The 17,155-nt window shown below is 46.7% G+C and overlaps 1 protein-coding gene across 1 annotated transcript; it reads right to left on the bottom strand.

Annotated features, from left to right (window-relative positions):
• Window positions 1-3,322: 3,322 nt before the first annotated feature.
• On the bottom strand, window positions 3,323-16,306 carry LOC106570499 (ubiquilin-4). The gene is made up of 11 exons (XM_014142905.2): window positions 16,018-16,306; window positions 14,784-14,935; window positions 14,270-14,424; window positions 13,844-14,106; window positions 10,664-10,822; window positions 10,242-10,467; window positions 8,384-8,523; window positions 5,712-5,795; window positions 5,434-5,549; window positions 4,938-5,139; window positions 3,323-4,837 (listed from the first exon to the last, which is right to left on the bottom strand). Exons 1-11 carry the CDS (start codon window positions 16,159-16,161, stop codon window positions 4,685-4,687), a joined length of 1,794 nt encoding a protein of 597 aa, XP_013998380.1. The 5' UTR covers window positions 16,162-16,306; the 3' UTR covers window positions 3,323-4,684.
• Between the last annotated feature and the right edge of the window lie 849 nt (window positions 16,307-17,155).

Raw genomic sequence — 17,155 nt, 5'->3', positions numbered from 1 at the left:
GCCAGGGACCATGGCAAAGTCTCAGCTCACTCAACAAATAGCTGCAGATGACCATTTGCCTGTAGCTCTTATGGGAATGATCTGAATAGCCCCTCTGACTTTAAATCTCATAGGGGGCTTGGACTAATGCACCTAAATGTGCGAAGTATGATTTAAAAAATGGACACAATTGACATTTGGGTACAGGACTCATATCCTGACATTCTGGTTCTCTTGGAAACATGGTTAGATGGTTCTGACTCTGACAAAGACATTGAAGTAAATTATTGTAATGTATTTAGATGTGACAGATTACAGAAAGGGGGAGGAGTGGCCATATGTAAAATCTAATTTCATGGCATCTCAATCTTTAAATATTTCTGTTCCTAAGAAATTTCAGCTCCTGGTTGTAGATGTGTCCATAAATCAGAATATACATTTATTTGTTGCTGGGATTTACTGCCCCCCTACTGCCATGGTGGATGCTATTGGTGCCATATCGGAGTGTTTAACAACTTTTCTGTCCTCGAAGTTGGTCATTTTAGGGGATTTGACTCTGGATTGGCTATCTCCGGCCTCAGATCAATTTAAAAGTATATGCATTCATTTGAATCTGACTCAAGTGATCTGAAAACCCTGTTCTCTCTTCATTAATTTATTTAATTATTCAAAAAAACAAATATTGGTCTAGTGGAGTATTTGCATATGATCTCAGTGATCATTGTCCCATAGTATGTATTAGAGCTGGTGTACTCAACTCTTACCCTACGAGGTCCGGAGCCTGCTGGTTTTCTGTTCTACCTGATAATGAATTGCACACACCTGGTGTCCCAGGTCTAACCTGATTAGAGGGGAACAATAAAAAAGTCCAGTGGAACTGGTTTCGAGGTCCAGAGTTGAGTTTGAGGCATTAGAGTTACGAAACACCAAAACACTTATCTTCGTTTAAGAAAATAAATTTTAAAATGTTTTCTGCTCAAGGGTTTTTACATGACATAGTCTGCTCTGATTTAGCCACGGTCTCTTGTATTTCTGACCCTGAGTTGGCTACAAAAAATGTCTAATCCATATTTATTCCTCTGGCAGATAAGCACGGCCCTTTTAAACAATTAACAGACAGAGATAGATTGAAGCCTTGGTTTTCTTCAAAGTTATCTGAGCTCATTCAGATGAGAAATCAGGCCTGGGACAAAGCAAGGAAAACTGACTCCGTAGTGGACTGGCAATCTTTCAGACAATTGAGGAACAGATGTACTATCTCCATTATAAAAGCTAAATCAAGCTACTTTTTAAGCTCCATCTCTGACTGTGCTGGTGATCCTTCTAAATGTTGGGAAACAGTAAATACACTGAAGCTTACAAATTCCTCATCTTCCCTGGCTCAGCAAGTTCTGTCTGACTCTGGCATCATAACTGAGATGAATGGGATAAGTTATGCTTTTAATCATCATTTTTATCTCGGCAGGCTTTTTATTTGAGAGAAACGGTGGTGTAGTTGACCCTGGTCAGTCAATCGACTGCTTTTCTCTCTGCCAGCCTCCAGCTGACTCCACAGTTAACCTGTCAACTTCAAGTGAATCTTTTGTTTATATTTCAACAATTTACTAGACAGACATTTTATTGATCAGCATTTGCAATAATGTGTATCCATATCCACTGGCACTGATATGGTTGATCCATTTTTGCTGCAGCTCTCTGCCCCGATTGCTGAATCATTAACTCATATTTTTAACCTGACGATTATATCTGGTACTTTCCCCACGGTTTGAAAGGCGGCCTGTGTGCTCCCCCTTCACAAAAGTGGTGACCCTTGTGACCTAAATAATTATTGGCCTATTTTTAAACTTTCTTGCCTAGCTAAAATATTATACTGATATTTAAACGATGCTTCCAGAGGCAGTTTGGAACTCTGTCGTGAGTGTTGCAACCCAGGACAGCACTCGACGGTCCCGTTCTGAGCTTGTGTGGCCTACCACTTTGCCGTCATTGTTCTTAGAGGTTTCCACTTCAAAATAACAGCATTTACAGTTGACCGGGGCAGCTCTAGCAGGACAAAAAGTAATTGAACTGACTTGTTGGGAAGGTGGCATCCTATAAAAAGGTGCCACGTTGAAAGTCCCTGAGCTCTTCAGTAAGGCCATTCTACTGCCAATGTTTGTCTATGGAGATTACATGGCTGTGTGGTCAATTTTTTTCCCACCTCTCAGCAACAGGTGTGGCTGAAATAGCCAAATCCACTAATTTGACCATGTAGTGGTCAACTACTTTTGGCCATGTTGTGTATATGGCTCTGGTTTCTCCTGCTTGCCATCCTATATGGAGCTCACACGCGCCCGGTATCCAAACTTGCATGTCTTGAGCGTTGCGGTCACAGGTCGAGTGTGTTGCTAGCTACCTAGTAAATATCAACAGTACTGCCACAGCAACATGACATTTGTTTAACACTTGATTTAGCCTACATCATCAATATTCCGTCTGGTTGGCTGATATCCACAGCAAAGAGATGCAAAAAGACAGTTAATTCACAATTAGTAAAAGAGAATGGAAATCAATCAACAATGATCAGCTGACAGCCCACACTCTTTTCCCGAGGTCAGTCATGTCTTTTGGAGTCAAAGTAAATAGCTTGCTTACAATTTGTGATGATTGTGTTGCAGAAATAAATAGGCCTATGCTATTTGTATTTTTTTAATTTAATTTTCACTAGAGGCATTTGGTATGTTATGAATTTCGAGATATTTTGAAAATAATTATCATGCGGGGAGGGGAGTGCCCATTTTTCATTTTGTGCACCTGCCCACTGAAAGGTCTGAGCACCTGCCCACTGAAAGGTCTGTGCACCTGCCCACTGAAAGGTCTGTGCACCTGCCCACTGAAAGGTCTGTGCACCTGCCCACTGAAAGGTCTGTGCACCTGCCCACTGAAAGGTCTGAGCACCTGCCCACTGAAAGGTCTGTGCACCTGCCCACTGAAAGGTCTGTGCACCTGCCCACTGAAAGGTCTGAGCACCTGCCCACTGAAAGGTCTGTGCACCTGCCCACTGAAAGGTCTGTGCACGGCCCTGACTACAGAGGTGCACTAAACTAAATGACAGTTCCAATGCACCCTCGTCCAATGCAACGTGACAAATCCTCATTTGACAGTTGGATACTACAGTAGATGACAGTATAACATCGAGGAGCCTCCAGGCTACCAGGTAAATGCATTATTCATTAATCAACTTAAATTAAACTGTTTCACTACTTCCAGAATAAGTTATTTATAAGTGGAGTGGACTGCTGAATGGAACGTGCAGTATAATTCTGTTCTTCATACTACAAGTCAGGATGGTCACAATTTGAAATAGGGTTCTTATTGACCAACTTAGTTTTATTTTGTAGTACAGTACTGTTAAGTCAGTTCAAACATGTTGAATTGGGTATGGATTTTCAGCTGAGGCCAACAGACAAATCACAGTTATGGAAGCCATTGCCAAGGTTACCACAACTACAATGCTAAAATAAAAGCAAAAAGCAAGAACCTAATTTACAACAACTTATGGTGCCACACCATACCAAAAATGTAAAGCCTTTTTTCATAATATTTTATTCATACATTTTCCAGGAAGAGTTTTGTTTAATGATGAGACAAAACAGATTATCTATAGGTAGGTATGACTTACACATCAAATTAAAATACATAATGAATCAGCTTAAAATGAAAAGGAAATCTGTCTGTCTCGTCTTTCGGTGTCTTCCTCAGAACCACACCTGTCTTCCTTCATTAACGATTATCATGACATTTCTCAATCATGTGGCACCGCCTGTGTGAAGTCAATCTACACCAGCACCGGCAGACTCATTTGATTTGACTAGCCAGGGTTTGATCAAATCCATCCATTTGATGGGAGTGGTTGTTGTTAAAGGGGTTTGTTGAAGACAAGAAGGCACAGCAGTCGAGCCTTGAGGGAACAACTCACGGCTGAGAGGAGATGGATATATCCTATCTGGAATGACAATTTTGCAATTTTAGGGAAGTGTGGTGGATCTTTTCTTTTCAGCACTAGCAATAAATAGAAAGAGTTTTGGACGGTTAAAGTAGTGGAAAGAGGGGGAAGGGATTGGGGCCTGATATCCGTGTGAGATTGACAAAACTATTTTGTATTTCTCTCTTCCTCCCCTCTCCATATCCCCTGCACATCAGGGGTTTGGTCAAAATGGTGGATTGTTCACATCACTGTAGACAGAAATGCAACATATAGACAGGAAACAAATGTGTCATAACAGCTCTATGCAATGCAGTGAATGCATTTCAATCTGCCACACTCTGAACTCTCATCTCATTGAATAAACCCCTCAGATTTATTAGAGAGGAAGATGGATGAGTGAATCTTGTAGGGTAAAGCATCTCTGTTTAAGAGAGGAGATGGTCTGGTCAGTCTGGTTCTGCTGGTCAGAGCTCTGTGGATGAGGCTAAGAACAGGGGATATGGGGGTGGGGGGGGGGGCATGATCTGACAGGCGGCTGCGGTGGATGTTTAGAATGGTACATATCCTGACCGGGTCTCATCTGTGTCGGTTTGGGACTGTTCATTTCACTTGTTGGTTCTCTGTAGACAGTATGTGTGTGTGTTTATCCCTTGCTACCCAGAGCTGGATAGTGTGTATTCGTGTGTCTGTATCGACGTATGCTTATATACGTAACTGTGTGTGTGTGCGAGTGTGTCTTTATGAGGGCTGAGAGCCCAGCAGTCTCTCGATGGCAGCGTTGACATCTCCTCCTGTAGCGATGAGGGCCTGCAGGTTGGCCTCTCGGTTGATGAAGCCCATAGCACCCAGCTGCTCCAGCTGCTGCTGGAACTGCACCTCTGGGGTCTGGCTCTGTAGGGGGGACCAGTCACAATCACTCAATCAAATCAGTCAACCAATCAATCAAACAGTAAAACAGAATGAGGGAAGACAGGATGTGTGTGGTACGTACCGAGGCATTCCCTCCTGCGAACATTTGGAGCATCTGCTGCATCATCAGCTGCTGGGCAGGGTTTGTCCCGGCGCTCGGCGATGAGGCAGGGTTCTCTGAAGCCACACCCCCTCCTACAGACAGGGGGGTTGTGGGAATTCCACCTGGTAATCCACCTACTAGCCCCCCTGGTAGACCACCTGGCAGCCCACCCGGTGCCAAACTGGGAGACACAAAGCGGTTAGTATAGACCCAGAGAACATATTGCCTAACAGAGGATTTAATCTACTACCCAAAGTGTGTGTCAGTGTGTCTCTTTGTCAGCGGAGGCTGCTGAGGGGAGGACGGCTCCCAATAATGGCTGGAACAGAGCGTTTGTTGTATTTGATACCATTCCGCTCCAGCCATTACCGCGAGCCCATCCTCCCCAATTAAGGTGCCACCGACCTCCTGTGGTGTGTGTGTGTGTGTGTGTGTATGTCAGTGTGAGCATCAGTGGGTGTCAGTGTGTGTGTACCTGGGCATGAGTCCCGGTGCTTCTGTCTGCAGCGTCTGTAGGCCCTGTTGTATCTGGAGGAGAGCCTGCATGGCTCGGGGGTTGGTCATGACAGAGAGTGCCTCTGGGTTCTGCATCTAAACAATATCAGTCACAATCAAACTAACAATTAATCAATTAACATTCTGAAACAAATCATCCAGTTCAGACTCAATCAATTCAATCAAGTCCTTGGGACAGTTTCAGCTCTCTGTTTGATATACGTGTGTGTGTGTGTGTGTGTGTGTGTGTGTGTATACCTGCTGCAGGAAGACAGGCAGCTGGCTCCTGAACTGTTCCTGCAGTTGGGGGTTTCCAGCAAACAGGGGATTATTCATCAACACCTGCGGGAGAGACAGAAGATCAGGGTCCTGTCGTTCACCAGCTGCAACCTGCTGCTTCCCCAGTGGGGAGGTTGCTCACCCTCTTCCTCACATCGGTCTATCTATATGGAGATAGGTCCAGCTGGCAGTGCTGTACCTCGGGGTATCTAGAACAGGTCCAGCTGGCAGTGCTTTACCTGTTCTAGATACCCCGAGGTACAGCACTGCCAGCCAGCTGGACCTGTTCTAGATACCCCGAGGTAAAGCACTGCCAGCCAGCTGGACCTGTTCTAGATACCCCGAGGTACAGCACTGCCAGCCAGCTGGACCTGTTCTAGATACCTCGAGGTACAGCACTGCCAGCCAGCTGGACCTGTTCTAGATACCTCGAGGTACAGCACTGCCAGCCAGCTGGACCTGTTCTAGATACCTCGAGGTACAGCACTGCCAGCCAGCTGGACCTGTTCTAGATACCTCGAGGTACAGCACTGCCAGCCAGCTGGACCTGTTCTAGATACCTCGAGGTACAGCACTGCCAGCCAGCTGGACCTGTTCTAGATACCTCGAGGTACAGCACTGCCAGCCAGCTGGACCTGTTCTAGATACCTCGAGGTACAGCACTGCCAGCCAGCTGGACCTGTTCTAGATACCTCGAGGTACAGCACTGCCAGCCAGCTGGACCTGTTCTAGATACCTCGAGGTACAGCACTGCCAGCCAGCTGGACCTGTTCTAGATACCTCGAGGTACAGCACTGCCAGCCAGCTGGACCTGTTCTAGATACCTCGAGGTAAAGCACTGCCAGCCAGCTGGACATGTTCTAGATACCTCGAGGTACAGCACTGCCAGCCAGCTGGACCTGTTCTAGATACCTCGAGGTACAGCACTGCCAGCCAGCTGGACCTGTTCTAGATACCTCGAGGTACAGCACTGCCAGCCAGCTGGACCTGTTCTAGATACCTCGAGGTACAGCACTGCCAGCCAGCTGGACCTGTTCTAGATACCTCGAGGTACAGCACTGCCAGCCAGCTGGACCTGTTCTAGATACCTCGAGGTAAAGCACTGCCAGCCAGCTGGACCTGTTCTAGATACCTCGAGGTACAGCACTGCCAGCCAGCTGGACCTGTTCTAGATACCTCGAGGTACAGCACTGCCAGCCAGCTGGACCTGTTCTAGATACCTCGAGGTACAGCACTGCCAGCCAGCTGGACCTGTTCTAGACACCTCGAGGTACAGCACTGCCAGCCAGCTGGACCTGTTCTAGATACCTCGAGGTACAGCACTGCCAGCCAGCTGGACCTGTTCTAGATACCTCGAGGTACAGCACTGCCAGCCAGCTGGACCTGTTCTAGATACCTCGAGGTACAGCACTGCCAGCCAGCTGGACCTGTTCTAGATACCTCGAGGTACAGCACTGCCAGCCAGCTGGACCTGTTCTAGATACCTCGAGGTACAGCACTGCCAGCCAGCTGGACCTGTTCTAGATAACTCGAGGTACAGCACTGCCAGCCAGCTGGACCTGTTCTAGATACCTCGAGGTAAAGCACTGCCAGCCAGCTGGACCTGTTCTAGATACCTCGAGGTAAAGCACTGCCAGCCAGCTGGACCTGTTCTAGATACCTCGAGGTAAAGCACTGCCAGCCAGCTGGACCTGTTCTAGATACCTCGAAGTAAAGCACTGCCAGCCAGCTGGACCTGTTCTAGATACCTCGAGGTACAGCACTGCCAGCCAGCTGGACCTGTTCTAGATACCTCGAGGTACAGCACTGCCAGCCAGCTGGACCTGTTCTAGATACCTCGAGGTACAGCACTGCCAGCTGGACCTGTTCTAGATACCTCGAAGTAAAGCACTGCCAGCCAGCTGGACCTGTTCTAGATACCTCGAGGTACAGCACTGCCAGCTGGACCTGTTCTAGATACCTCGAAGTAAAGCACTGCCAGCCAGCTGGACCTGTTCTAGATACCTCGAGGTACAGCACTGCCAGCTGGACCTGTTCTAGATACCTCGAGGTACAGCACTGCCAGCCAGCTGGACATGTTTTAGATACCTCGAGGTACAGCACTGCCAGCCAGCTGGACATGTTTTAGATACCTCGAGGTACAGCACTGCCAGCCAGCTGGACCTGTTCTAGATACCTCGAGGTACAGCACTGCCAGCTGGACCTGTTCTAGATACCTCGAGGTAAAGCACTGCCAGCCAGCTGGACCTGTTCTAGATACCTCGAGGTACAGCACTGCCAGCCAGCTGGACCTGTTCTAGATACCTCGAGGTAAAGCACTGCCAGCCAGCTGGACCTGTTCTAGATACCTCGAAGTACAGCACTGCCAGCTGGACCTGTTCTAGATACCTCGAAGTACAGCACTGCCAGCTGGACCTGTTCTGTACAGCTGCCAATGAATTACAGACAACTCAATCCCATCGATTCCTATGGATCCCCCTGCGTTCAGATTATTTGTGTCCCAAATGTCACCCTATTCCCTTTATAGTGCACTACTTTTAACCATGGCCCCTATGGGTAGTAGTGCACTAGAAAGGGAATAGGGTGCCATATGACACACTTAAAGTGACTTTATGAACCATGATAACCCCCACTACTCTGTTGCTACAGACCTGGGAGGCCATGTCTGGGTTCTGGGCCAGAGACTGCATCATACTGCGCATGTAGGGAGCAGACAGCATGTTCTGCATCAGCTGGGGGTTCTCTGAAATCTGCTGCATCAGACTCTGCATGCCTGGACTGCTGAACATGCCTGGGACGCACGCACACACGCACACACACACACACACACACACACACACACACACACACACACACACACACGTTGATGGAGGGTGGGTAGGTGCCGTTGTGTGTGTGTGTGTGTCTTACAAACCCCAACTTGACATACAGAGCATTCGGAAAGTATTCTGACCCCTTGACTTTTCCCACAATCTGTTAGGATACAGCCTTATTCTAAAATTGATTAAATAAAAACAAATCATCAATCTACACACAATACCCCATAATGACAAAGCGAAAACAGGTTTAGACATTTTAGCAAATGTATTAAAAATAAAACAGAAATACCTTATTTACATAAGTATTCAGACCCTTTGCTATGAGACTCGAAATTGAGCTCATGTACATCCTGTTTCCATTGACCATCCTTGAGATGTTTCTACAACTTGGAGTCTGTGGTAAGTTAAATTGATTGGACATGATTTGGAAAGGCACACTACCAATTTCTGCAGCATTGAAGGTCCCCAAGAACACATTGGCGTCCATCATTCTTAAATGGAAGAAGTTTGGAACCACCAAGACTCTTCCTAGAGCTGGCCGCCCTGACAAACTGAGCAATCAGGGGAGAAGGGCCTTGGTCAGGGAGGTGGCCAAGAACCCGATGGTTACTCTGACAGAGCCTCAGAGTTCCTCTGTGGAGATGGGAGAACCTTCCAGAAGGACAACCATCACTGCAACACTCCACCAATCAGACCTATATGGTAGAGTGGCCAGACGAAAGCCACTCAGTAAAAGGCACATAACAGCCCGCTTGGCGTTTGCTAAAAGGCAACTAAAGGACTCTCAGACCATGAGAAACAAGATTCTCTGGTCGAATAAAACCAAGATTGAACTCTTTGGCTTGAATGTCAAACGTCACGTCTAGAGGAAACCTGGCACCATCCCTACGGCGAAGCATGGTGGTGGCAGCATCATGCTGTGGGGATTTTTTTTCCAGAGGCAGGGACTGGGAGACTAGTCAGGATCAAGCGAAAGATAACTGAGCAAAGTAGAGAGAGATCCTTGATGAAAACCTGCTCCATAGCGCTGAAGATCTCAGACTGGGATGAAGTTTCACCTTCCAACAGGACAACGACCCTAAGCACACTGCCAAGACAACGCAGGAGTGGCTTCAGTCTCTGAATGTCCTTGAGTGGCACAGCCAGAGCCTGGACATGAACCGGATTGAACATCTCTGGAGACCTGAAAATAGCTGTGCAGCGACGCTCCCCATCCAACCTGACAGAGCTTGAGAGGATCTGCAGAGAAGAATGGGAGAAACTCCCCAAATACAGGTGCGCCAAGCTTGAAGAAGACTTGAGGCTGTAATGGCTGCCAAAGGTGCTATAACAAAGTAAAGTGTCTGAATACTTACGTAAATGTGATATTTCCGTTTTTAATTTTAATACATTTTCAAAAATGTCTACACTTGTTTTTTTTCTTTGTCACTGTGGGGTATTTGTCATTATGGGGTATTGAGGAAAAAAAATATATTTAATCAATTTTAGAATAAGGCTGTTACGTAACAAAATGTGGAAAAACTCAAGGGGTCCGAGTACTTTCTGAATGCACTGTATGTATGGGTGTCATGAATTGATAAGTATGTATTTAGGAATTCACGTCCACATGTGATATTACAGTATGTGAAGCTGTAGTAAATCAACTGAATGCTGTCACTTCAACAGGAAGTCAGTCTATGTATTACCGTACCATTTCCCAGACTGGCAGAGTTGACACCCAGAGGGTTGGAGACACTGGGGTTGGTGCTGCCAGTGGTAGAAGAGCCTGTGGTGCCCGTGCCCCCTCCACCCTCAGAGGGGTTGGTGGAGCTGGGGGGGCCCCATGGGTTGGGCAGTGGTTCCCGGTTCTCTGTCCTCGACGGCTGCACCCCCCCATCAGAGTTGCCCCCCAGGGCGGAGAAAGGGTTGTTTCCAAACTGGGAGAGAGGAGAGAAATAAGTCATTATCAACTTGTTATATACCAATGGAGTTTATGTTTAGCACTCTCCATGGGATAGCTTAGAGTTTGTATCTGAGGCTGAAAAACCTTTAAAAAAATGGGTGAAACCCTGATTTGAATTTTAACTTAGTCGTGATGTCAATTCATTTGAATTAAATGTCATCAGTGGGTACCTGGTCTCGTGCGGCGCTGAACATGGGTTCCTGGATGTCTGTGTACATCCTTCGCAGGGCGTTGTAGCCCCCCGGGATGCTCTCCAGGTTGCTAAGCGCCCGGTCCTGGTTACGCATCATCTCCTGCATCATAGCAGGGTTCCTGGCCAGCTCCATGGTCTGAGGAGAAGGGAACAGGAAGGGGTTGACAGGAATTGTTCAGCTAGGCTGGGTTCTGGGGTACAGGGACTCAAGAGGGTTAAGGAAGACCCAAACATCATTCCCAGAGACAGATAAGGCTAAGCCTTACTCTGGACAAAAATCATTTAACATTTTCTCAATTGAGCTTTCTTTTTAGTCCAGAACTAAACTTAATCTGTGTCTGAGAAACCTATTTCTTTAAATAATTTAGAATGCAGCTAAATGTAAAAGATGCCTCACAAAAAGCAGTCGACTTCCCACAGTTAAAAATAAATAAAAAAAACAGCAGTTTCTACATTATTAGCCTAATCTAACTTCTGTGTACATTCCAGCCGATCCCAACCTGTCAGTAACACAGTACACTCCAGCCAATCCCAACCCGTCAGCAACACAGTACACTCCAGCTAATCCCAACCTGTCTGTTACACAGTACACTCCAGCCAATCCCAACCCGTCAGCAACACAGTACACTCCAGCCAATCCCAACCTGTCAGTAACACAGTACACTCCAGCCAATCCCAACCCGTCAGCAACACAGTACACTCCAGCCAATCCCAACCCGTCAGTGATCCTGTACACTCCAGCCAATCCCAACCCGTCAGTGATCCTGTACACTCCAGCCAATCCCAACCCGTCTGTTACACAGTACACTCCAGCCAATCCCAACCCGTCAGCAACACAGTACACCTCCAGCCAATCCCAACCCATCAGTAACACAGTACACTCCAGCCAATCCCAACCCGTCAGCAACACAGTACACTCCAGCCAATCCCAACCCGTCAGCAACACAGTACACTCCAGCCAATCCCAACCCGTCATCAACACAGTACACTCCAGCCAATCCCAACCCGTCAGCAACACAGTACACTCCAGCCAATCCCAACCCGTCAGCAACACAGTACACTCCAGCTAATCCCAACCCGTCAGTGATCCTGTACACTCCAGCCAATCCCAACCCATCTGTTACACAGTACACTCCAGCCAATCCCAACCCGTCAGTGATCCTGTACACTCCAGCCAATCCCAACCCGTCAGTGATCCTGTACACTCCAGCTAATCCCAACCCGTCAGTAACACAGTTCACTCCAGCCAATCCCAACCCGTCAGTAACACAGTACACTCCAGCCAATCCCAACCTGTCTGTTACACAGTACACTCCAGCCAATCCCAACCCGTCAGCAACACAGTACACTCCAGCCAATCCCAACCCGTCAGTGATCCTGTACACTCCAGCCAATCCCAACCCGTCAGCAACACAGTACACTCCAGCCAATCCCAACCCGTCAGCAACACAGTACACTCCAGCCAATCCCAACCCGTCAGCAACACCAGTACACTCCAGCCAATCCCAACCCGTCAGCAACACAGTACACTCCAGCCAATCCCAACCTGTCTGTTACACAGTACACTCCAGCCAATCCCAACCCGTCTGTTACACAGTACACTCCAGCCAATCCCAACCCGTCAGCAACACAGTACACTCCAGCCAATCCCAACCCGTCAGCAACACAGTACACTCCAGCCAATCCCAACCCGTCAGTAACACAGTACACTCCAGCCAATCCCAACCCGTCAGTAACACAGTACATGGATTGCAATGCAATCGTCGTCCAAAAGGGTCGATTACCGATTGATTAGGGCCGATTTCAAGTTTTCATAACAATCTGCCATGCCGATTAGTTGGTCAACCTCTAATCTCTATTGCACTCCACACTGCCCTTTTCCCACCTGGACAAAAGGAACACCTATGTGAGAATTCTATACATTGAATATAGCTCAGCGTTCAACACCATACTGCCCTGAAAGCTCATCAATAAGCTAAGGACCATGGGACTAAACACCTCCCTCTGCAACTGGATCCTGGACTTCCTGACGGGCCGCACCCAGGTGGTGAGGGTAGGTAACAACATATCCGCCACGCTGATCCTCAACACAGGGGCCCCTCAGGGGTACGTGCTCAGTCCCCTCCTGTACTCCCTGTTTACTCATGACTGCACGGCCAGGCACGACTCCAACACCATCATTAAGTTTGCCGATGACACAACAGTGGTAGGCCTGATCACCGACAATGATGAAACAGCCTATAGGGAGGTCAGAGACCTGGCCGTGTGGTGCCAGGACAACAACCTCTCCCGCAACGTGATCAAGACAAAGGAGATGATTGTGGATTATAGGAAAAAGAGGACCGAGCACGCCCACATTCTCATCGACGGGGCTGCAGTGGAGCAGGTTGAGAGCTTCAAGTTCCTTGGTGTCCACATCACCAACAAACTAACATGGTCCAAACACACCAAGACAGTCGTGAAGCGGGCCCGACAAAACCTGTTCCCCCTCAGGAGACTGAAAAGATTTGGCATGGGTCCTCAGATCCTCAAAAGGTTCTACAGCTGCACCATCGAGAGCATCCTGACTGGTACACATCACTGCCTGGTATGGACACTGCTCGACCTCCGACCTCAAGGCACTACAGAGGATAGTGCGAACGGCCCAGTGCATCACTGGGGTCAAGCTTCCTGCCATCCAGGACCTCTATACCAGGCAGTGTCAGAGAAAGACCCTAAAAAAAGACCCTAAAGACTCCAGCCACTCTAGTCAGACTGTCCTCTCTGCTACCGCACTGCAAGTGGTACCGGAGCATCAAGTCTAGGTCCAAGAGGCTTCTAAACAGCTTCTAGCCCCAAGCCATGACTCCTGAACATCTAATCAAATGGCTACCCAGACTACTTGCATTGCCCCCCCCCTCTTTCACACCGCTGCTAGTCTCTGTTGTTATCATCTATGCATAGTCACTTTAATAACTCTACCTACATGTACATATTACCTCAACTAACCAGTGCCCCTGCACATTGACTTTGTACTGGCACCCCCCTGTATATAGTCTTGCTATTGTTATTTTAATGCTGCTGTTTAATTGTTACTTTTATTTCTTATCCGTATTTTTTTAAACTGCATTGGTGGTTAGGGGCTCGTATGTAAGCATTTCACTGTAAGGTCCCTCACCTGTCTCATAAGCTCAGGGTTGTTGAGCATGTGGGAGATCTCGGGGTTGCGCTCCATCAGCTGCTGCATCTGAGGGTTGGCCACAATCATCTGCCTCATCAGGTCTGGGTTGGACATCATGTTCTGCACCAGGGGGTTCTCCATGATCTGAGACAGCATCTCTGGGTTGGACATCAGCTGGCTCTGCATCTGCTGCTGCAGCTCCATGAAGTTAGCTGAGCCCATGCCCATGCTGCTCAGACTGGACAGGTCACCAAACCCGGCTAGGAGGGAGGGAAAGGGGCATGGTCAGAGGGCGTGATGGTGATAGTAACGACCTTTGGAAATTGTTGTCGGATGTCTTTTTCAGTATAAACTGTTGGGTGTGTGTGAGGGGGTGGATAGATAAGATTAGAAGTGTGTACTTATTTAGCTTTGTAAACTCACTCAGTATGTTGGGGGTCTGTGGGGGTGCCGAGGCCGGGCCTCCAGTGGACCCTACTGTGGAGGAGTGGGCTGCAGAACTGGGGCCCGAGGAGCTGCCACTACTGCTGCCCACCTGGGAGGTGCAGGAGGTGGAGGAACTAGCGCCATCTCCTGCCCTGGAGGGACAATGCACTGATCAGTTATTTTTCCATATTCACATTAAAACTACAATATGCAATATGAATTTGGCGACCCGACCAAATTCACATAGAAATGTCAGTTATAGATCTGTCGGCTCAAACTAGTAATCCTATTCTGCAAAAACACGTGACCGCCCACTTTAATGCATACTAACCAGTTGCGTCACCGAAAGCTATTCGGCGATGCAAGTGGAGACACTAGATATAGCCTATTCACCTATTCAAAAGTTGACCAAGCAATTGCTTTTCCAATTCCAATGTTCCCCTTCTGCCAAATGTCAGAAGAAGACGACAGTATCCAACTAAAACACAATATCCATTTTGCATCATCTTACTTGTGTGCCGTCTTTATGACCAGGTGTACTGTCAGGCCGTCCTTGATGCCGTGCTGGTTGAGTGAGTCCCCGTCCTTCAGGATCTTCCCTGCAAAGATCAGAACCAACTGATCCTGCTTGGCTTTGAACCTCCGCGAGATCTCCTCCTTAAACTGGGAAAGGAGAAAGATATATATATATATATAGAGAGAGAGAGGAGGGATGGACAGCAAGAGAAAGAGGGCGGCAGATGAGGGAAGAAAGGGAAACAAAGAGACGTAGTCAAACAAATCTCAATTAACTGATTTTAATTCTAAAGCCTTGTTTCTGGGTAAATTCCCATTGCTTATCTCTGTGTAAATCCTCACTGCTTATCTCTGGGTAAAAGCTCATTGTTTATCCTATTACAGGAATCATACTACCTGATCACAAATACCAAATCACTCTTAGTGTTGTGCCTCCAGTGAGCAACAAGAATACTACACATATGAGAAGCACATTAAACAGGAGTAAAATAAGCTGTAGGCCATTTAGCTGTTCAGGATATCAATCAGGACTGGAGTGACAGGACAGGAAGAAAAGAGACAGCTGACAGATTCATAACACATCAGCTTGAATGTAACAGGGGGACTTGTGTATGGGAGAGGTGATTCACATGGACAGAAATCTAAAGTCCAGTAACTGATATTCAGAACAATGAGGTGCCGTTACATTCTGAAGAAGAAGACTGTTTATAGAGTACCAAGGACAGCACAAAGTTGTTTCTGGAGAAACAGCTAAGAAACTAGATAGCTAGCATTTAGCTAACAACATTTATCCAACGTTAGCTAACAATGTACCTAGTTTGCTAACTACTTAATTAAAATATGTGTTTTTTTATGACTAACTGTCACACGACACATTGCCTTGACTGTGCAGGGAATCAGCTGTCATTTGTTGAGTTGGAAAGCCGGTTAGCTAGCTAGGCTACATAAAACAACTAAGCACCTAACAATATGGAGGACTAGAGTGTTTGAGAGTCGTATCATAACAAAGTTAGTGAATAGTTTGTTAAGTAAATAGCTATAAATATCGCTACACCGTCCAATTCTGAAATGTTAGCTAACTACACTAACAACATGTTTAACTATACACACACAGCCTGTCACAGGCTAACCAATGCAAGTGGGCAGGGGCATCATGATGATGATGTAGCATAGCAGCTAACGTTTGTGGCCACTCGCTAGCAAGCTGCGGATTAACAAAATGAACGAACCTGAGTGACCGAGGCATCTTCCGAGATGGCGATTTCTTCCTTATCTTTCGGGGTTTTGACTGTAACCTTAATAATAGATCCCTCCGAAGATACCGTTGTATTATTGTTGTTATTAACAGGATCTTCACCGCCGTTGTCCTCCATGTTTACTCCTACGATAGAATCGCTCGGATTTGGCGTCCAATTCCGGGTCAATATAGGTCACCACTTCCTTTCCAGAAACATTGCCTCATGATGACGGATAATTTGAACCAAGCGCAGACCGATGTACCTGTCTTTGCACAGAGACGATAACGCCGCTGCCTTAGCGTTGTCGTCTATGGTAGGCTAGTGAAATATTCCAATGCACAACATTTAATATATACACTACACTTGGCAACAGGGGGTAAGCCATCCTCAAACAAAAATGTACAATTGCAGGTTGACAGCAATGATATATACCGTGCAAAGGCAACCTAAATGCACCAGACCTGATGACAAAGCACTAATATAATAGCTATTTCACTCCACAAGGGGGCTGTACCTGGTCCCGATGACTATCTTACCTGTTGATTTGACTGGCAAAGTTATCTTTGTGTTCCAAACTTATTCAAATCAATATTTTTAAGTTGTATATGTCAATATAATCAATATATAACTGTTATAATATAAACATTTATTATTGTGTTAATCTCTTCCCATAGCTGCTGACACAACAAGTTCCCCTGGAGGAGCGCTAGCAAACAAGAAGACTATGGTGTCTGTAGCTTACCATATAGACCAAGCGTGATTTGGAGTTCCAGTTTGAAAAAGCTGTTGTAGCCTAATTTTAAGTAAAATGCCAAGCTGATAGCATATGTACCTCCATATGCACAGCCTTTAAAAAAAAATTCACACCACTTTTCACACCGTCAAAACATGTCCTGAAATTGTCAACCAGCGCTTTTACTTTAAATTATCCCCACCACTCACCTCCTTGCATAATGAAGCAGTCATAAACAGAACCTTATCTGCATGTTTGGCGTCTGCTTCCTCTGGACATAAATACTAATACTGATATATTGGGAAATTAAATGGCAGTCATAATTGCTATGTTTTAATCCACTGATTCTGTTAAATGACACCGTGATGTTGGCTTTTGATGAAGGGTATGACAGTT

Source organism: Salmo salar, chromosome ssa14 (assembly GCF_905237065.1).
Source record: "Salmo salar chromosome ssa14, Ssal_v3.1, whole genome shotgun sequence".
In the NCBI taxonomy this organism is placed as follows: domain Eukaryota; kingdom Metazoa; phylum Chordata; class Actinopteri; order Salmoniformes; family Salmonidae; genus Salmo; species Salmo salar.
The sequence above is the reverse complement of the archived record's forward strand: the minus strand, read 5'-3'. Positions and strand labels throughout refer to the sequence as shown.